The sequence below is a fragment of the Alternaria triticimaculans genome (genome assembly GCF_023758025.1).
Source record: "Alternaria triticimaculans strain BMP 0046 chromosome Unknown scaffold_1, whole genome shotgun sequence".
NCBI classification, from domain to species: Eukaryota; Fungi; Ascomycota; class Dothideomycetes; order Pleosporales; family Pleosporaceae; genus Alternaria; species Alternaria triticimaculans.
In genome coordinates, this window is record NW_026055958.1 from 2,037,261 (window position 1) to 2,058,107 (window position 20,847).

The 20,847-nt window shown below is 53.5% G+C and overlaps 7 protein-coding genes across 7 annotated transcripts; 5 read left to right on the forward strand and 2 right to left on the reverse strand.

The window, feature by feature from the left end:
• Window positions 1–666: 666 nt before the first annotated feature.
• Window positions 667–2,936, reverse strand: J4E78_000658 (uncharacterized protein; the record flags this gene model as incomplete). The annotated part of the gene is made up of 4 exons (XM_049361320.1): window positions 667–1,909; window positions 1,960–2,567; window positions 2,616–2,851; window positions 2,900–2,936. 4 exons carry the CDS (start codon window positions 2,934–2,936, stop codon window positions 667–669), a joined length of 2,124 nt encoding a protein of 707 aa, XP_049226603.1.
• A 1,326-nt stretch (window positions 2,937–4,262) lies between these two features.
• On the forward strand, window positions 4,263–6,089 carry J4E78_000659 (uncharacterized protein; the record flags this gene model as incomplete). The annotated part of the gene is made up of 1 exon (XM_049361321.1): window positions 4,263–6,089. One exon carries the CDS (start codon window positions 4,263–4,265, stop codon window positions 6,087–6,089), a length of 1,827 nt encoding a protein of 608 aa, XP_049226604.1.
• A 469-nt stretch (window positions 6,090–6,558) lies between these two features.
• J4E78_000660 (uncharacterized protein) lies at window positions 6,559–7,424 on the forward strand (the record flags this gene model as incomplete). The annotated part of the gene is made up of 3 exons (XM_049361322.1): window positions 6,559–6,609; window positions 6,735–6,830; window positions 6,891–7,424. 3 exons carry the CDS (start codon window positions 6,559–6,561, stop codon window positions 7,422–7,424), a joined length of 681 nt encoding a protein of 226 aa, XP_049226605.1.
• Window positions 7,425–7,950: 526 nt separating this feature from the next.
• Window positions 7,951–9,780, forward strand: J4E78_000661 (uncharacterized protein; the record flags this gene model as incomplete). Its single annotated transcript, XM_049361323.1, has 1 exon — window positions 7,951–9,780. The coding sequence occupies one exon, from the start codon at window positions 7,951–7,953 to the stop codon at window positions 9,778–9,780; it is 1,830 nt and encodes a 609-aa protein (XP_049226606.1).
• A 2,271-nt stretch (window positions 9,781–12,051) lies between these two features.
• J4E78_000662 (uncharacterized protein) lies at window positions 12,052–12,758 on the forward strand (the record flags this gene model as incomplete). The annotated part of the gene is made up of 3 exons (XM_049361324.1): window positions 12,052–12,073; window positions 12,125–12,635; window positions 12,686–12,758. The coding sequence occupies 3 exons, from the start codon at window positions 12,052–12,054 to the stop codon at window positions 12,756–12,758; spliced, it is 606 nt and encodes a 201-aa protein (XP_049226607.1).
• A 4,834-nt stretch (window positions 12,759–17,592) lies between these two features.
• On the reverse strand, window positions 17,593–18,597 carry J4E78_000663 (uncharacterized protein; the record flags this gene model as incomplete). The annotated part of the gene is made up of 1 exon (XM_049361325.1): window positions 17,593–18,597. The coding sequence occupies one exon, from the start codon at window positions 18,595–18,597 to the stop codon at window positions 17,593–17,595; it is 1,005 nt and encodes a 334-aa protein (XP_049226608.1).
• A 488-nt stretch (window positions 18,598–19,085) lies between these two features.
• On the forward strand, window positions 19,086–19,900 carry J4E78_000664 (uncharacterized protein; the record flags this gene model as incomplete). The annotated part of the gene is made up of 2 exons (XM_049361326.1): window positions 19,086–19,330; window positions 19,381–19,900. 2 exons carry the CDS (start codon window positions 19,086–19,088, stop codon window positions 19,898–19,900), a joined length of 765 nt encoding a protein of 254 aa, XP_049226609.1.
• Window positions 19,901–20,847: the final 947 nt, after the last annotated feature.

A 20,847-nucleotide genomic window follows, 5' to 3' on the forward strand; every position in this document is an offset into this window, starting at 1 on the left:
GTGTTGGTGCGGGGGACCTGTGCAGCTCCTAAGTCCTGGTCCACGATGACGGCGTTGGACTATGCTGCTTTAGGTGCCGCACAACGGCGTTCTTGTCCACCTTTGAGCACACCGATAGGGGCACGTGGCAGGCGGATTTATGGTGACGAAGGGCTCTTTGCAGCAAGATACGCGTTGAGGGAAAGTGTTCAGGCTACATTGATGCAGAGATAACTCGGCCAGAGTGTGTTCATCGGTTTCGTCATCACATGCGAGTCCAGTTCACTTCCAAGGTTACTTTTCGATGTTGATGAGAAAAGGCTGATTTTGCCATTACACGTCCACAGACTATTTATACATGGAATCGAGAAGCCCCCCGTTCTCGCCAGACGCAGAAAAACTCAAAACGCCATTGCCAATGCCGATGTATCGATGAGACGCAGCAAATTCAACACCGCCCAGAACGACTGATATGAAGACCCCGGTACCCACCCATAACCACGATCTCATCAGTCATTAATATGTGATCCATCAACGCCGAACACAAAGAAAGGAAGGTAGCATCCAAGTCGCGATACAGCGCGTGAGCAACGCGACAACGCCTTACAAGCAAGAAAGGAACAAGCGCTACAAGCTAAAAGACTCAAACTCACGTCTGTTCAACAAGACGGAGAAAAGAGAAAGGCATTAAGCGATAGGCCATCGAGTGCGCAATCCTTGTGTCCATTGCCCGTAGAGGATGTCGGCCAGTATCCCCTGCTGTTCCATACCAGGCTCGACGTAACCAGGCAGTTTCTTCTCGTCAAAGTAACCGTGGCCATCAGCACCGGAGCCCTTCTCGCCGACCACAAAAGCGCTCTGGCGGCGTTTGTGAGACTTGAGATGAGGGTTGTTCTTGGCCATTACGAGCTTTGGTCCCTTCAGCGGAGAGCCCGAGTTGGCGATTGGTGTGCCATTTCGTGTCGGTGTCGATATTGGAGTGTGGTCATACTCTTCTGAAGACTTGCTGACGGTCGACGTAGCTGCACTCGTAGTGCTCGAACGAACACGTGTTGTGCCGGTACCATGCACAGTTGTACCACCCAAGCTAGTATCGCTGGTTTTGGTGTTGTGCTTCGATGGTGATTGCACAGGCGAGACTTCTATGCCGAGAGCGTACGCAAGCTTTGTGTCGTTTTTGAGACGGTCCACCATGGCCTTCAATAACATGAATTCGCCGTGTGGGTCGATCTCGTCAAGATGTTGCCAGGCCTGCGCAACTCGTCCGATAGCGTCCCGTTGATGAGGCGATGCTGTGTCAGCATGTGCCTCTTGGAATACTGAGTCCAATACCTTGCTGTACGCTCGGCGACCGTATAACGCGTCTTTGGTGATTGGCATGTGTCCATCGGGAGCAGGTGGCTCGTTCTCGTTGTTCATGTCCAGCGGATGGTTAGACGTGGGAGGTGATGGGCGGAAGGTGCGCGCTTCGGGGTTCGGCTGGAAGGACTGGTTGTTCTGAGCAGGCGGGTTGCTAGGCGGGTTTGAGCGAAGCGCTGCACGACGTTCGCCCGACGAGACACGCTTGAAGTGTCGTACGGTGGAAGGCGAGTTTCCAAATGTCAGATCGACACCCAACGGTGACTTGTTGAGATTGCTGACGCGACGAGCGGTGGGTGTGTCGCCAGAAGGTACGCGGAAAGCCGTGGCTTGGGAAGTTCTCCGAGAAGATGGACGTCGTCGCGCTGGGAGTGGTGAATCGGTTATGTCACCCAAGGGTGCTGCGTTGAGGTCCATCCGTTGCATCATGGATTCGACTTCATCGTTGCCTGAGGAGGGTATGCGGGCCAGTTTGCGACGCTGTTTCAAAGTCTGGCGTGCTTGAACGGTCCCTCGCTTGACGGTATCAAAGTCCCAATCGTCTTCCTCGGCTCTAGGGGAGAGATCGACCCTGATAAACCTGTTAGCACACTGTATGGGGAGGTCCGGCAAATTACTAACATGGTCTCTTCATAGTACTTGGGATGCGATGCCGCTTGTTGTTCCCTTTGGGCGTCGTACATTTGCTTGCGCTCGACGAGCTCGCGCAATGCCTCGACCTTGCCCGCGCGTTGGACGAAGCGGTGTTTGAGGAGTTCCTTCGCAGTCGCACGTCGATCCGGATCCTTGATCAGACATTGTGCAATAAAGTCTTTAAAGTCTTTGCTCCATTCGTCGCCCTCCAGCCTTGGTGCTGGGTTCTTCGGAATTGTGAAGAGCACCTTCATGGGATGTGACCCAGCGTGTGGCGGTGCGCCCTCTGCCAACTCCATAGCGGTGATTCCGAGGGACCAGATGTCGGCTCTGAAATCATAGCCAGCCTCCTGGATGACCTCGGGCGCCATCCAGAAGGGTGTACCGACGAACGTCATGCGTTGCGACTTGATGTTTGTGAGTTGTGCGGCGACACCGAAGTCGGCGAGTTTGACCTTGCCTTGGTCTGTGAGGAGTACGTTGGCGGCCTTGATATCGCGATGGATCTTGCCGGTCGAGTGTAGGTAGTCTAGCCCGAGCAGGAGCTCTCGGCATGTGATGGCGATGTGTGCTTCGCTGAAGGTACCTGGTGCCAACTATGACGGTTAGTCTAGCTACGAGATGTCCGTTGTGTGACTGCGTACCAAGTCGGCGGCAGAACCTCCACCCAGATATTCCATGACTATCCATAACTTGACGCCCTTGACGAAGCTGGTCTTGTATTCGGTGATGTATGGGCTGTGGCAGGTGCTCAGCAGCGAGATCTCGGCTTGGATGTCGGCGAGCTCTTCGCTGCTGTCTTCGAGGTCGATGTGCTTGATGGCGACTGTCTCGCCCGTTGTGCGGTCAATGGCTTTGAACACCTTTCCGAAGCTGCCGCCTGCAATGGTCAGTAATGGAGAATCAACCAGGCTATGTCAAAACGTACTGCCCAGCTCCTCCATGACTTGGTAGTTTTCGGCCATGGCGGGCGATTACAACGTCGCTAGGCGGAGCGCAATGGCTGAGGAATATGGGATGTGGTCGGGGTCGGGCCAAGATAGATGCAGTGGTGTTTCGGCGGAAGACGGTTGGGATAGGAATAAGACTCGGCTGTGGTACTGGGCTGCTCAATTGCGCCGCCGTTGTGGTGTATATCAGAGTATCGCGCAGGGTCCAGCCCTATCATCGCCGAGGCAACCAGCCTGATCGTCAAACAAACGCACATCCCCGCCGCCACTTTTTGGCGGAGATTGGCATGACGTCGGTAGGTATCAGTGCTGTAGAAAAACAACACAGGTCGGGCATGTCCAGGACAGCGCACCAGACGTCGGAGCAGTATCGCGGAGCCTTTGGCATCCAAGATCAGTTTGTCCACGCCATGTCCAGAGCAGCCTATTCCACTCCTCTCCAATGTTGCCCTGCATGAGCTCCCCACTGCGGCTGTCATGCAGCAGCGGCTACCAAAACCGTCAGCCGTCTTGCCAATAGACGTGTGTGGTGGTGCATCGTCTGCGCCTCATCCCGCCGATGATTACTTTTCCGGTTGCTGAGGGAAACGTGAGCTAACGACATGGTGCTGCGAGGCACTCCAGGCATGTCAAACCTACCATGCCACGCACCGCCAGCTAGGCTGGATTGCGAACAGTCCTCGTAGCCTGAAACAGGCCGCCTGTACAGCGCACTCCTGGCTGTTGCTGCAAATTAGGACGAGGGCGACGATGGGCCTCCATGGCTGTCTAACCGCCAGGGCACGCGCACCATGTTATCCGTCGCGGTTCTCCTCAGCAACCGCAAGATTAGAGTCTAGTACAAGATGACCACTACCCGTCGTTGACCGGACACTCGACGTGCTACCCAGCTAGCTCAAACCTGACGGCTACATGGGTCGTGTTCTGAGGTGTCAAATTACGTGGCCCGACCCCTCATCTCCGCAACATGGCAGTGTCGTCTCGAGAATGTGGGACCGAGCATGTGTTCGACAGCAGACTGCGCGTGTGGTGACCTGTACGTCTGAGTATACCATGGAGCAATGAGCGAGCGGCAGCAGATAGAAGACAGAGCAGACGTCGCCCTCAACAGACGGACATTGGTTCACCGTCTCCACACACGGCCTCCGTCACGAGACTAGCCGCGCAAGCAGTCCCTTGGACATGCAGCCAGGAGATGGGTTCCTGGATTGGGTTGTTGATGGCCTGAGCACGGCGCGCGTGAGCGACGGCTGCACAAAGACTGCGGCTTCGGCTGTAGGAATCTCTAGATACTCGTTGCCGCTCTGAACTCCGTGGCATGCGCTCTTCAATGTCTTTGGTATGAGTTCTTGCGCCGCTGGCTCAACGCTCTTCAAGTCTTGGTTCTCGTGGTTTAGAGGGTCGCTCCTTCTCCGATTGGTCGGCCTCCCTACAGCGCTTCTAGCCCTTTATCTCGAAGTCTACGGCAGCTCCCCAGCCGCCGCCTCGCTTATTCTTCACCGACTCGCTCGCCGCGCTCGTCTCTCAACCATTCTCTGTACGCTCAAGGAGGGACAGTACGTCAGCAATACCATCTTCTTCGTCGGAGGAGCAGACTCCATGGACAGAGCACAGACACCGACAACCCTGCACGACAAAGGGGCCGAGTCGTCATCCCAGTCGTCAATAATATCCTCCAACGCCCCCGACTCCAACGCTTCTTCTCAGTCTTCACCACCCAAGACCATGCCGTCGCATTCTCGGTCCAAGACGGTCGACGTCATCGGGCAAGGCAAACGCCTGTCCCTGCAGTTCCCCATCCAGCCAAGTACGGGCATCAGTTCACCAACCTCCTCGACACGGTCGCGCCCGCAATCATGGATGAACGGGGCAACGTCTGTTCATTCGCCCGAACCCGAGGATTCTACCTCCGAGACGAACATTCTGGCGGTTCTCGCTGCTCAAGAGCGCTATGTCCTCGAACTTAAGGAGGAGCTCACCAAAGCAGAGGCTGATCTGAACACGCTCAAGACGCACTGGACCCATCACGAAGCGAACAAGCGTCGCAATGAGGTGCGCAAGGTCGCCGCGCTGCAGCCTCTCAACACATCGCTCGCCAATGCTCCACCGGGCCAATACGAAGACGATGGTTCGAATTCGTGGATGCAGAAAGAGATGGAGCGCAGGAAGAATCTGCTAAGCAGCACCAAAACATCCCAACGGAAGGTCTTCAGCGGCTCGCGACATCTAAGAACCCTGTCACTACTCTCTCCCGACCGCCTCCAGTCGCCATCATTCCCCCAGCCACTCGATCTACACGACGACCCCGCTTCCAACTCCCGACCGCAGCTTCCTGCACGGGCTTCCACTTCGTCAGAGATCACACGACAGGTCGTCAATGCTGGCGAGCACGACCGATACGACATGGGCGGCATGCCCACCATACAACGTGAGCAGCTCATTCGGGCTGGCACTCAGATGGCGCAGGACTTCAAGAAAGGGCTATTCACATTCATGGAGGATATCCGACAAGCTACGGTGGGCGATGAGGCCGTCAACACGGCGGACGGCAATACTGGAATACCAGGTGTCAAGAACCCCTCTAAATCTGGCCGCAAACCGTCCGAGGGTCGCCCCGCCCTTAGTCGGTCCGCCAGCTCGAAGAAGACCACACAACAACTAGGTTCCACTGGCGACGACTTCTGGAAGGAGATGGGCCTGGGCGAGCCCAAGACTACTGTAGTCAACAAGAAGACGCACGCACTCAAGAACACGACGACCCCGCAAAAGCAGATCCGCAAAGTTGCATCCGAAGAAGACTGGGATAACTGGGACACCCCCAACGAGTCACTTCTGGTCGACTTGGAAGACTCCAAGGACAGCTCAGATGAATCGGATGCGCAGACCTCGCCGGTATCCGGCCCAGGCAGCTCTCGAACTAGCACCAGCACCAGATATCACTCGAAGCGTCACGATTCCAAGGCATCGTCGCTCACCTCCATCAACCAAGAGGACCTGACATCACGAGAGTCAAAGCGCAGCTCCATCCCATGGCCTGATATGACTAAGGTGTCACCCAGCAACCTGAAGCGTACCGCATCACATCTAATGAAAGAGTGGGAGAAGCAACTCACCCCGCCCCCGGAATCGAGGAGTGAAGATTACTCGCATGGCGATTTTATGAACTGAACGTTTGAAACGGTAGTTGCATTTAGCGATTTAGCATTATGACGCGACGCCATTAACAGCAATGTCTAATTCAGTGTTGAAGAACTTCTTGAAGAGGTGGTTTGCTGTGTGGAAAAGTTCAAGGTATAGCATGGCGTTGGCGTAATTGTACATATTGGAACCTAGCTTCGGGTAGACATGTACCGTCGTAGAAGCATAATGAGAATCCGAATACCTCAAAACGACGCGACCAAATCGCTTGCTTGTAACATGTGTGAAGACATCCGTGACGCTGGAGTGGCGGTGCCAAGACCCACCTGCCCGGCATCTCCCGTCCTCCGCTCTGAACTCCGCAAAAGTTCCCGGCGGCGGCGCATCGGATCGCCTTTGCAACAGTATCACTTGTACCTCACGCTTGCTTTGTGCCGCAGTCGTAATCAGCTCCAAGAAGATGGCTTTTCCAGGAGGCGTGGGCTCCATGCCAGCCGCCATGAATCCCAATGCAGGCATGTCCGAGCAGGAGCAGCAAATGGTGAAAGCAGTATGTGCGACCCCGTCTCCTCTATGCAGTTGCGGTGGAACAGGATAGCATGTCGCGAGGGCGTAGCTAGCCATACAAGGCTGTCAGATAATATGTTTGGGGAACCATGGCTAACGTGCGAATAGATGCAAATGGGTATGGAGTCTTGCATCGGCAAGACAGTAATGGCAGGCGTAATGGGTGGCGGTCTGGGTGCTATGTTTGGGCTCTTCATGGCTTCCGTATGTGGCCAAACAACTCATAGTTTCGAAAGAAAGAGAAGGCACGACTGACATGCACAGATGCGATACGATACCCCGATGTCACAGCCCCTCCCCGTCAACACGCCGGCTACAAAACCTACGACCGCAGCCACCGGCGCAACGGCAACGGCAGGCGTCAAGCCTTCGACGATAGCTACCGGTAGCGTCAACTCCGCATCCGCAGCCACTCTCACCCCAGCACCCTCGGCCTCTGCGACTGCTACCCTTCCAAACCCCACTGCTACCGGCACCGTACCGCTTACCGACCTTCCCCTACGCCAGCAACTACGGGCCGGCCTGCGCGACATGTACCGATCCTCAATTTCTAGCGGACGCAACTTCGCCAAAGTTGGTGCTATTTTCTCAGGCACCGAGTGCGCAATCGAGGGGCTCCGAGCCAAGAACGATCTGTACAACGGAGTGGCGGGGGGCTGCTTGACTGGAGGTATATTGGCAAGAAATGCTGGGCCGCAAGCCGTGGCCGTAGGCTGCGCAGGCTTCGCAGTTTTCAGTGCGGCTATCGATGCGTATATGCGTATGCCAGAGGACGAGAGAAGCAAACCTATCGCGTAGTGTCTGTAAGGCGACCATCACGACGATGAGTCGAACCTGGGATGGAATTCATGTCATTGATGTATGTGTACGATATACCACAAGCGATGTTGGGGTAGACTCGCGACTTAGCATTGGGCGGCGTTTGGAGGATTCACTCTATCGAGACTCTCGACTTTACCAACGATACTAAAAACAATATCAAGGGCTATGGAATACAATCTTGGCCGTCTCTCAGTGTTACAAAAAAAGTTCGACTCAATATATGTTGAACCAGCGTCGACTCATCTACTTCCAGCACGAGGCTCCCATTGCTGCCACCAGCGCGATCCGGCCAATCAAAATTCGTGAGGGTCTCACACCAAAAAAGTCGGGCCCCACCGCCACCATCGCGAAATCTTCTACCACACCAGCGGCACGCCCTAGTCATATTGACGATCCAAACCTCGTAAAGTTCCGAACTTAATATCAGGATCTCAACTTTCCACGTACAACAAACTGAAACTTCCTGTTTACCGGACTGCGACTACTGCCGGTCTACCGCGCAATGGCAACACCCACTGCGACCCAGCAAAAGCCCATTCACTCGCTTATTTTGGATACGGGCCCATTGATCAAGAACACAGTATCGATCTCTACTATCATCAACGCCGCGGAAGAACTATGGACTACTCCTGCTATTCTCTCCGAAATTCGCGATGAAGCCACACGGTCACGTGTACAGACAACATTGATCCCATTTCTGAAGATACGGAATCCTCAGCCGGCAAGCTACGATGCAGTCATTGCGTTTAGCAAGAAGACAGGTGATCATGCGGTACTCAGTAGGCAGGATTTGGGTATCCTAGCCCTGGCTTACGAAGTGCACTGTGAGAGGAACGGTGGCGACTGGGGCCTGAGAGAAATACCCAAAGCAGAAATAAAGAGGAGGCCTGGAGAGATTGAGCAGTCGAACGAGGAGAAATCGCAGAGTGGGGGCCTTTCCACCTCAGCAAAGAAGCGCAAGAACAGGCGGAAGGCAGCCAACAAGACTACCGAAGATACCGCTGAAGATGCGACGGAAGGCGTACAGATCGATTCCGGATCTGTCGAACCAGAGGATATTGATGAAGGCTGGGAGCAGCCTACAGGCAAGCGGGCGGCGAAGGCCAGAGCGCCCAAATCTACTAAGTTCAACTTCAAGCCCGCAGCGGAGTTAGACAGCAGCCTGGAACAAGCCAATGAATCGGAGGAGCAAACCGCCCAAGCCGAAACAGACGAAGCAGAAGGTGGAATAGCTGTCACTCAGGAGCAGGTCGAGGAGCAAGTACATGAGCAGGTTGTTGCACAGGTTCAGGATCAGGTTCACGAGCAGGTGCATGACCAGATTCGCGAGCAACTTGAGAAACAGGGCAGAGGAGAGCTGGAGTCTCAAGCTGTAGAGCAGGCGGAGGAAAAGATCGAAGAGCAGGTTCAAGAGCAAGTTCAAGAACAGCTTCAAGAACAGGCTGGCGAGGAGGGGCCAATCGACCAATCGGCGGCGGTCGAGGTGCCCACCACTAACATCCACATCGAGCAGAAGGCAGAGCTCTCACTCGCGCCTGAGACCTCCAGCCAGCAGGGTCTACAAACCCAGCAAGTCAGCTCTGACGAATCAAAACTGGCGCAGGAACTGGAGGACCTCTCGGTATCCCATCACGCCACTCAACAACCTACGCCCCCTACGACTGACGATTCAGCTGCGGAGTCTGACTCTGATGGCGACTGGATTACTCCACAGAACCTTACAGAACACCAAGCCAAGGACGGAGCCATCCAACCGCAAATTCACACAACAGCCAATCGCCAGCTGGACGTAGCAACCATGACGATCGATTTTGCGATGCAAAACGTATTGCTCCAGATGAATCTACAACTTCTCTCCACAAACATGCAACGCATCAAGAACGTCAACACCAAGGTTCTCCGGTGCCACGCCTGTTTCAACATCGTCAAGCAAATGGACAAGCAGTTCTGCCCCCGCTGTGGTCAAGCAACCCTACAGAGGGTTTCCTGCTCTACAAACGCCGCTGGAGAGTTCAAGATCCACTTAGCCAAGAACTACCAGTACAACAAGCGTGGCGATAAATACAGCATCCCCAAGCCCATCGCCGGTACTGCAAACACAAAGTGGAGTCATGGTCAGGGAGGAGGCAAAGGCGGCTGGGGTCGAGACCTCATCCTTGCTGAAGACCAGAAGGAATACACTAAGCGCGCTGAAGAGGACAAGAGGACCAGGACGAGGGACCTCATGGATGACAACTATCTGCCGGGCATCCTGACAGGCGATCGGGGCAGAGCCGGTGGCAGAGTCAAGGTAGGCGCAGGCAAGAACGTCAATGCGAAGAAGAGGACGTAGGATGCTGTTGTGGCTGCCACTGAGCCAAAGTAGTTGGGGGCATGCAGACTTTTGGTCAGGCGGACTCGGATGATCTGATGTGGTGGTGAAAGCCATCGGGTCACCCGGCTTACTGGGTTTTGGGCGTAAAGGTTTATGGCGAATGGTGTTGAGCCATGCTTGGTTGATCATCGGAAGATATGTCTCAGATAGACGCATGATATCCTAAAAGTTTCTATTTGTCCTCTCTAGATATTTGAGTAGATGGCTCCCTGCCGCCTCGCTCCACCTGTCCCATTCGACTGCACACAATCCAATGTCTGACGACCGTACGGTAACATGATCCTCCAACCCTTCCAATATACCTTCATGCACTACACGTTTGTATTCTGATAGCGCGTGATGGGTATCGTAGTGCACACCGCTTGTATATCGCCGTGCTGTGATTATGTGCCATAACTGCATTGTCCAGTAGTCTTACTTCCCAAAGCGCCACTACGCCTGTGACTGGGTGGCATTGTAGACCCGGGAAGCCGATTGTGGCTCGGCACGCTCGGTTATCTTATCGGACATGCGGCCTCTATGTAAGGGTCAACGAGCTGCATCCAAACGAGCTGTATGCCGATAACACTTCAAGATACTCGGCACATTTTGCTGCATTGCTACGGACGCAGTAGTGCGTGCGCAGGTCCTTAGATCGGCAGTATGACTTGGCGTATCTCTTATTCCGTGCTTCGAGTTGCAGGGTAGTTCTTTAGATTCTACGTAATTTACCTGTACTCAGCATTCGGCCCCTGCGCTGCGGATGTGAAGCCATGGGTCCGTGTCTTGGAAGGCCTAAACATATGACTCAGCAGGCACTCATTGGGGGCAACGCCACTATAGTATGACAGGATGTGGTGCATACAGCGATACTATACGGTGCCATTATTCGTATCCTGAGAGCTGCCTGAGAGTGGCTCAGTCGCAGGAAAGTGGCGCAAAACCTATCAGCTCGTGATGTAATCGACAAGCCAATGCGCAATGATTTTGAGCAAAAGGACTGGCAGTCAGCAAGTGTATTTCAGTGGTGGCTGAGATGTAGTTCCGGACTTAACCTCAAGCTGATGACCCTGCGCGGGTTCAGACGATCGGTGGCCGTCTCATCTGCCCCAGTGGCATATCGTGATTCGGAGCTGGACGCTCTCGTGTCTCACAACTGCGGAAACGTGGCGTACAGTGACAGCCGAGTCCGTGTAACAACGCATTACCCTTACATAGCTCCTTACATAGCACACATGTGGACTGTGCCCAAACGCCTCGCTTACGTCAATTCAATCCAGCTTGAGATGTTGCGATTGGTTCTGGGGGCTCTTCGGGGGTGGATCACGTTTGCCGGAGGTGCAGTGAAAGAGCGCTTTATGTGAATGGTAGGGCGCCTCGAGACCCCAGGCGACGGGGAAGTGACTACCGAGGGGCCAGCATGTGAACGGCGTGGTATGAGAGTATACAAAGACCTCTGTTCCGTTACCATATTACTGAGGCCGCGATTGTCTTGAACAACATACTTGGTTTTTGTCTCTTATTGAGTCGTTATGGCGATTCTTAGTATTCTTAGCGCTTGGACGTCGCTTCCTAGATCGTACTTTAGACGCGTAAGTCTTGTTCAATCGTTTGTTGTTTCCTTCTTCAGCATCATCACACTTACCCACTCCAGCGATCGAGATCGAGATCTTCTTACATGCCCGAGTTCACGGACAGCTCCAAACAGCTCGCCTCCTCCGCGGTTAAGGAAGCTCCGACCAAGCCCGGAGACCATCGCACCAGGATTATTGCTCGTCTTCGCGATCAAGAAATCCATGTTCCGGATGTGCATTACATATACACGGACTGGGCAGCTAAAGTGCACCCGAATGTTCTGGTGCTGAGACAGCATCTAGAGGGATATTTCCAAACGTTCATCAGTACCGAGAGCCAAAGGAAGAAGCAACGCCGGGTAGACAACGGACTCTGCGCGGGATACTTTTGGACACATGTGGAACCAGAGAAGTTTGTCATTCTAGGAGAGCTTGTGGCCTGGGTAACTTGGCCCAATTCCTTATCGCGATTGTCGACTAACGTAAACTGTAGTTCTTTTTCTGGGATGACGAGATCGATTGCGGTACTCTGACAGATGATCGTGACAAGACCGAAGCTTACTGTGACGACACAATTAATTTCATCCGACATTGCTTGCAGCCAGAACTCTCTGGCGAAGTTCCGGCACCGGGACGGTTGCATAACTGCGGTCCATGGGTCAACATAGGAAGAGCAATGCAGAAGGGCCAGTCGAGAGGTACGTCTATCCAAAGTTTGCTAGGCAGATATTAGCTAACAAGCATTGCAGAAGCACGTGATCGGTTTGCTGAAACCATCTACGACTTTATCCGCGGCGTCAAGACATCTCAGGCTACATGGGCGCAAGGGATGTCTACTCTCGAGGAATATACAGCACGCCGTTTGAGAACTGTTGGTACAAACCCGTGCATTGCTGTCATGCAATGGGCCTACAACCTCACTCTTCCACCGTCGATCTGGAAACACGAAGCTGTAGTAGCCATAACGCGCGAAGTAGCCATCTCCGACTTCCTCTGGAACGACATCGTGAGCTTGCGGAAGGAGATAGACGACGGCGATATCGATTCTGCCATCCCGGTGATGGTATGGAACGAGGGATGTAGTGCGCAGGTTGCCGTCGATCGATGTGTGAAGATGGTGGAGGAGAGCTGGGCGAGGCTGTTGGAGGCAGAGACCCGACTTGTGAAGGCGCATGCTCAAGAGTCTGAGCAAACCAGGCGCGATATCGAGACGTTGGTTGGCGGGTGTAAGGACGTGTTGGTTGGACATATGGTTTACTCGTGAGACTTTCAGGCAAACTGCATCGATGACCACGCTGACTTCAAGCCAGGCTCAAGATTCCGCGCAACATGGCCGCAGCAAAGATGAACGAGAAGGATTGCAGTTTCTGCATTATCCTATAGAGCCGAAGGCTTGAGAGGCGTCGTCTGCTGTGAATAGAGCGAATGATAGACCCGGGGGGCAAATAGCAGTTTCCGCCTATCGTATACACGCCCTTGTTTGGTTTGAAGACGAGTGGCTCGCGACTTGGTATCAAGGCTAGAACGGACTCTCCTCAGTACACATCCGGAACAATACAACATTTTCTCTGGACGTGATAATTGCCGTCATTGTGAGCTCTCCTGTGTAGAGTCAGCTTTGCAAAACCAACGCGAAACTCCCCTTCTGCCAGAGCTAGGACCACGTTCATCGGACGAAGAGACTGGGTGGCGTACTCGCCGTCATTCTCAACCGCGATAGCGAGTTGCTAGGACATTGCCCTGAACTGCCAATGTCCGGAGCACAGTCTGCCGTCGTGCGGGCCACTTTCAGGCAGACAATTGACGTGGTGCGGGTGGGTCGTGATTGGTCGGGCGGCGATGTGTCCGAATCGCCAGGAGGAAAGACCGCGTCTTTGCCTTAGCTTCCGCAGCCGGTACCAGACTTCATCCCAGCCCTGGAGCGTCAGACCTCATGTCTTGCCCTGAATTCAGCCTCCTACACCTATTGCTCATCCACCGTCATACTTGACGCTCCTGTCCATGGCTGTTCCTGCAGCCAGGCGCCGTGCCTTCCCCGACCGACGCGCTACTTGCATTCCTACGCGTCCTAGCGGCTGGGTCCATACCGATGCCTGCAGGGCCTCTCCATTCGTACACGCTTCTCTCCCACACTGCCGTACCGACGCGCCTACTCGAGCTCTTGAGCCTTTGACGGCATGGGCAAGCATCGCAATACTGGTGGAGACTTGCTAAAACTCAGGCGACATGAAAGAAGCCTGATCCGAATGTGACGGGAGCCAGCATACGGCGTAGAAGCATCTAGGTCATGTATACCTCGGACCAAAGCCCGGGTACCGCCAGGTCCCGACGGTTGCTTGCCACCATCGCATGCCGCAGAACCGGATAAGGTGTCCAAACCCTTACCTCATGGTCGGGGCCATTATGGAGACCAATCTCGGCTCGGCTGAGCTATCATTCGACTTCCTCGAGTCCATCTCGTACCGCCGGTGATCTCTTGGCAGGTTGCTCCATAGGTTCGCGATCGCGGCGCCAATGGCCCGTCTCGTCAGTTTGGCCCGCCATAGACCAGATCTTACTCCTGCAAAAGGCGTCTAGGAGCGGCGTTCTGGTCCTAGCCAATGGATGCTTGCTTTCTGGGCTCTCGATGACCAATTCATCGCGGTTCGAGCCACTCGGGATACTGCTACCGACTAAGTCAGTCGTTGTCTGGCCATTAATGCATCTCAGATCAGACATGACCTTACCTGTGCCGCATGTGTCATGGACTACCACCAAACAGCTCCTGTTCATGTGCTCTATGCCAATATCGAGACAAGACCACCCTGATGTGAGCGCATCTTCTTTGTTGAGGCCTGTATAGTGTCAGGATTCCGATCGAATTGCCTCTCCACCAGGACATCAAAGCCGCGCACGCTGTGATACGCCCCTCTTTCGGCCACGCCGCCTTGACTGTTACTTTGCGGTATCCGCTCAGAAGCCCGAGGCTTCGGTGCGGGGTCATATTGTCAGTTTGCCTTATCTGACCGGCTTCCGGATTTGACAGTAGCCGCTGGGCGCGGCAGTGGGGTTCGATTCGATGGAGAGCGCTCCGTTCCGTGCGGTTCATACAAGCAGTAAGTCTGTTGATTGGGAGTTGAGCCTTCAAGGTGCGCATGACTTCTATCGTGGCAAGTTCATCCCGTGTGCCTGGGCCGCCATGTCAACCGGTGAGTGCTTGTTCGTAATTCCCGCCAGTTTGCGTTGCTGTCGGGCGAACACACGAGACGACAAGGGTCGTCGTCCGGTGAAGAAAGTTCCACGATCATGCAGGTTGCAGGAACCATCTGCTTCGATCAGCAGGTTGTTGCCGCCATTTAGGTAAGGGGTACTTATCCATTGCACATTAGCGGCAATTTCTTTAAAAAGCTCACCAATGAAGAGCATCAGGCATACTTGAATGTGAGGAAAGAAGGCGAACAGGCAGAAAAAGGTCCTCCGGTCGTCTTGGGGCCGCACGCCTAGTCTGTCAGCCGGTTCGTTTCTACTTAAGACACACTCGCCCTTCATACATCGGGAGCCGCTCCGTTCTACTTACTCGAGACGTATTTTGTACCAACTTCTAGATGTCGCTTCAAATAGCCGCCGAACGGGCACAAAGAGTCGGAGACGCTTGCCGGCCGATCAATACAATACGCGCCCAACGAGGAACGTTGGTCCACAATGTCCGTACGCCGGCTTTATAACCCCTCTTTCTCGCAGAGCCGCACCTCTCGGATCTTTGTCCCAAGATACATGCACATCTTATGGCGGCAATGGTTTGACCATATGGGAAAAAGCATTCATAGTTGACGACACAACATTATTCAGCCCTACTCATACTTGATCTGCGAAGCGATGTTCCACTCACCCACAAGCAAGACACAACAATTCTGGTGGCAATCGCAGTGCATGTGGCCGCAACATCTTCGCGAATACGACACATTCTTCACGTTGCAGCCATAGGATCAACATAAACCAGGCTTTGACCACGTCTCTCGGCTAGACTGTTCGACAGATGGCTCTTCCACTGTTTCGCAACAAGTGCCGTGCAACGGACGGCACACACAAGGCGCTTCGCTAGGAGGGATCCACCCTTGATCTCTCTTGGATTGGCGCTGTGCCACTCCATCTTGTTGGCTCGCCGGTTCAGACCGGCTGTTATGCTGCAGGCGATGGGACACGTTGGGCGCGATCCACGGCCGGTTGACACCGATGCTTTTTGCTGAGATGCAGCTGAAGGCCAACAGCTACCGAACCACTACTGCTATCATGATGCTGTCATGGCAAGATTCCATTCTTACAGAGCACAGTCTTCGAAGGACAGGAAACACGACACAAGACATGCAGATGCTGCTTGCCCATACCGTCCCCCCGGAAAAACCGAGGCAGCTATACAACGACATAGATCATCGACCAGGGAATGGAAAAGTCCACAGCGGGGTAAGGGAATCTGGGCTGATTACCTTTGGCCCACGTATACGTCTGCTGCAGCCGATGCAGGATCTTGCGCCATGCCCCTTTCAGGGCATCTCTAGCTTATCAGAGGGCTGCTCCGTAATCTTGGCCGTCAATCAGACATTCCGTCCCGCACTGCTGCCATGTAGGAGCTTGTCGCCTGACCTCTTGACTGGGATGCTGTTACTTTCAAGTCGCTAAACGCAGAGCCGCATGGCGATGAGAAGGATAAAGACGTGTCGAGTGAGGGGCTGTAATGGTCTGGAGCAGGGCGAGAGCACCAAATCACAAGCAGGAGTATTACGACATTCCACAAGGGTTCGTTGCGCAGAGGCGCAATACCAAGATACGCCATGGTCAGTGATGTATCCGCTACCGAACTTGATGATCTTGCAGTCTGACCAAACCTTAGCCATCCTACTTCTTTCGTATCGAGGAAGTACGCGAAAACCCAAACGCCGCCATCACAGTCAGCAACGGCGGACGCTACGAGACACCCTCGGTAGTTCCGGGAGCCAATGTCCGAGTGAACGGCGGCGTGTCGGAGAAATGGTGGTCTTGTGACGGCTATAACATCGGAGAGTACTCGTTACAGTTTCCCCAAGGCACAGCATACTATCAAACCTACTCGGTCTTCTATACCGGCGGTTTAGGTTTCACGGTCTTGCGAGGAGATGCAACAAATCCACCGAAGGACGAGGCCTGGCAGACTCTCAAGTTCGATCACGGCACAGACTACTCATCGTATCTGTGCAACGCGTCCTCGAATCGTACGGTATATTGCCGACGTGCGAATCAACAATGGTTGGGAATGCTGCTTCCGGATATATACTGGCAATCTGCATCAATGACGCCGTCTGAACAACATGCCGGTCTCAAAGGAGAGCTTGCCATCTTCCTCGCCCTCATCGCCTTCGCCATGGTCCCGGAACAGATGTCACACGTGCTTCCTATCATGCTGAGAAACGGGGAGTGGCAGACGTACGGTATGCCACACGGCCGTAAGTCAAGTTAAGTCATTTGTGGTGTTAACTGATTTCGTGTCTAGGTCAAGAGCGCAGAGGCGTAATTGTGACCGTCTATACCTGTCCACCAACAACACCAAGGGATATGCAGGTCTACGAAAACGCCAAGTACTACAAGTAGAGATGAACGCTAATTAGCCACATCCTTGATGTGCCAAAGCCGAACCCAGTTCAAGCAGTACACTGGCCCAGCCTTGCAATCCTACTGGCACTTGAGTCTTATACATCCTACATCGCCCTTGTCACGACATGCAACCCACTCTAGCTCGTGTTCTGGATATGACGCCGTTTGCAATAACCGGACTATGTCGAACTCTTATCGTCTTTACGACCCACGCAGCCATTTCCCAACCCTGTATCGTTTGTTCACTTTCCACTCTTCTTGCTTGTTGCTTGTGGGGGGTATCTGAACAGCTATGCGTCACACTATCGTGTGTTTCTTTTACAGATTGTCAATCATCATCATGTTACCCATTATTTAGTTAGCTAAATACGTTTATTGAACATGACGATTTCCGTCTATTACCACGCTCCCTAGCTTCAAACCGTGCACATTCTTGCGAGAAGAAAACAGAATTAGATGTGCAGGCCAGATGAAGCACGATCGTCCATGGTTATTATGAACATTGCAGTCGTGTCCAAATCTCGAGAACGTGTTATTTTCGAAGACCGGAGTGCTTCTCGCTGTATGCTTCTACGCGGGTATCACAAATGCTGAAATCAGGAATCTCCCCTGTTCAGGTTCCCATGCCCCAGACAACAACGTTGCCATCGCCACCACCACTACACCATTCACGCCTTGTCTTGCAGAAGGCCACAGCGGACACGACGTCCTTCTTCGCCTTCGTGGCTGGTGCAGTCGCTATACCTCTGACCTCCCTCATGTCGGAATGTTTGAATTTGTGCAGACACATTCCCTCCAATATGTCCCAGGCAAAGACCATACCATCATCACTGCCACTGATGACGACGCTGTCGTTCAGACCAAGAGTGCTCCTAACCCTCAGGTCCTTGTTCACAAAAGAATCGTCCTTGTACGTTTTGAGCAATTCGCCGTTGGTGCGATCCATGAGCCTGACGGTCGAATCCAACGAGCCAACCAGAAGCTCTGTGCCCTTCTTGCTGACGGCCAAACTCGTACAGCTCGGTCCCACGACATCAACCTGACACGTGCCCATTCTGATATCATAACTCCTGACACGACCGTCGACGCTCGCTGCTATAATATCCGCGTCGTGTATAGCGACGTCGGAGATGCTGTCTTTGGCGTCGGAAAGCGTCATGATGGGCTTGTAGGCGTTGGATTTTGTATCCCATATCCTGACAGTGCCGTCGAATGAGCCCGTCGCTATGATACTGTCGCTCTCGCCTCCAAAAACACCGCGGTTCACACGTCCGGCATGGCCAGTCCATCGGCGTATCGTCTGCGCCGTTTGAACGTCCCACAGAAATACTGTCTTGTCTCCACCCGTACTAACAAATTTGTCGTTGGCTGAGTTGACGTCGATGCTGAGGACTTCATAACCATGCGCTGTGTATTTGTTCACCAGACCTGGGGGTCGTTGCGAGGACGATGTTGGGGCGGTAGAGGTAGGCGGCGCTTTCGAAGGGTTGTAAAGACGGATTGTGCGGTCGGACGAGCCGGTTAGGATGTAGGTTTGGGAACCTGAGGAGTAGGCGACTGCGTGAACGATGCCGCCGTGGCCAGTCAATTTGGCGATAGGCGTTGTTGGGAATGACATTACGCTCTGTGGGCAACCGCAGGCTGAGAAGTGCAGTACCAATCTGTCTGCTATCGTTCGCGAACGCGACGGGGCTCTTCTTTGAGGAAGCGGAGGTTGTATTCTGATGCCGCAGCTATCGAAATATGGGTGTTCAGGACATTGTGGACAAGAAATTAGGGGCGATGTCGGTAGCGGAACAATTGCGCTCTGTTCCAGCGGTTTCTCCCTATCGTGAATGGTTATGCGATGCGCAACTACGCGAGAATGTCAAGGACATGCGGAGAGGGAGGAAAGTCGCACACGCGCCGTGCATCTGGTACCTGCCAAGGCCGAGGTGGGGCGATGACGCTCGATTAGCTCCCGCGACTTTTTGGTCCCTCAGCAATTAGCTGCCTATACACGTCTAAACATCAACAACAGCTCGCTCGCACTGCAATCACGTATCGGCATTCTCTTCTTCTGTTCCCATAATAAGCACCACACACCGCATTCCACGAGATCCCGCCATGTCACTCCAACTCCTCGACAGCGCCCCCAAGGCAGACGACTTCACCCCGCTATCAGAACACCAATCTCAAACCCCGACTTCCTTCTTTGGCGCAAAACCCGTCCTACATGCTCATTATGAGGGCATGACTCTGGTGACAGCTGCCGATCAGCTTAAACAAGATGCCGCATTCAGCAAATTCAGCTCGAAGCGCGAGGGCGAAGAGGATCTGGTCGAGGGCGTTGACATTTGGGTGTCTTCAGAGTAGGTCCGGCGGTTGCTTAGCCATGAATCATGCTAACACGTGACTGCAGAAATGTCGTTTTGTTTCAGAGCACGCCCTCGCCAGTCGGCGTATCCATCCCGTTCCCATCTCTCGCGCTCCACGCAACGATGAAGTACAAGTCCACCATCGAGGCGCTATACGTAAATATCTCGCTCAACGATGCCGAATCCGTAAACGAAGACGATGACATCCATATGCTCGAAATCACCGTGCTGCCACCATCATACACTTCGAAACCCACAGAGACATGCATCACGGAGCTGTTCAATGTGCTGAACACTTGCGCTGATCTGCATCCCGATCCAGATGGCAGCGACGACGATGGCGATGACATACTGGATGATTCAGCGCCCGGCGCATCGGGTTGGATAACAGCGGAGAACATGGATGAATACATGGACGAAAATGGCAACTTCAGCGGCATGGTCATCGGCGAGGAGCTGGGTCCCGGAGCTGGAACAGTAAGGGCACGGGAAGACGTCGATGGAGACGCTAACGGAACAAACGGTGCGAATGGACACGAAGAAAAGTACTACCGTACTGGATAAATGTGTATGCATGTCAAGAAATAAGGGAAATCGAAAGAGTCGAAAAGTATTATAAGAAGGATACCCGAGATAACACCTGCAAGTGGCTGCACTTCGGTGGCTGTGAGTGTCCACTCGTTTCGCCCTGTTCAGCACAATCACCCTCACACCTTCAGCAGACCACCTTTGCCACGCAGGGCAGTAACAGAGGACGTTCACCTCGCCATCCCCATCTCCAACCTCTTCTCGCCCCGCTCAACATCTCTCGTATAAACTGGCAATGGTTCCCGAACCACGCCAACTTCCAGACCTCTCTGTTCGTCGTTGATCATTCGTCTCGCTCTATTTTGCCATTCCGATCCCCCTACTTCGCGTTTACCCATGACTTTACCGGCTTTCACATTACGTCGTAAGCGGCGCTGGTATAGGAGGTAGGTAAGAACGATGACACCGAGAAGACTGATGATGAGCCCGACGATGATAGCTGTGCGGATCGATTCCTTGCTAGGTGCTTGAGTAGGCCGAGGGCGCGTGGTCGGCATATTAAAAGATTCGAAAGGATAACACCCGGTATGCAACGTGCTGATGGGCTTTTGCTTATGGCGAGGAATTTTCGAGTGATATACAGACCACTTGTACACAGGGACCTCCGATGACGCGAACAAATATTCTGATCTGCCCAATAACAAAATACGAAGTATGTGAACATGCAGTTAAGATGTTCTTGTCTTCTGGTTCAGTAAGATTCATCAGTCAGTTATCTTCTTGTACTTACAATGGTAGTGACTCACAGTGCAATGTAATCGCTCGTCACGGAACACGTTCACGATAGACCATGTACAGTAGTTGTGGGCAGTAGCAGAAGCAAGCTTTGGTACTCTGCTCTTCACATAATTTACTAGGTCTACGACGTAAGGCTGACCCTGACGCTGCACAACGCATACACCGATCTGGCATTCGACCATCTT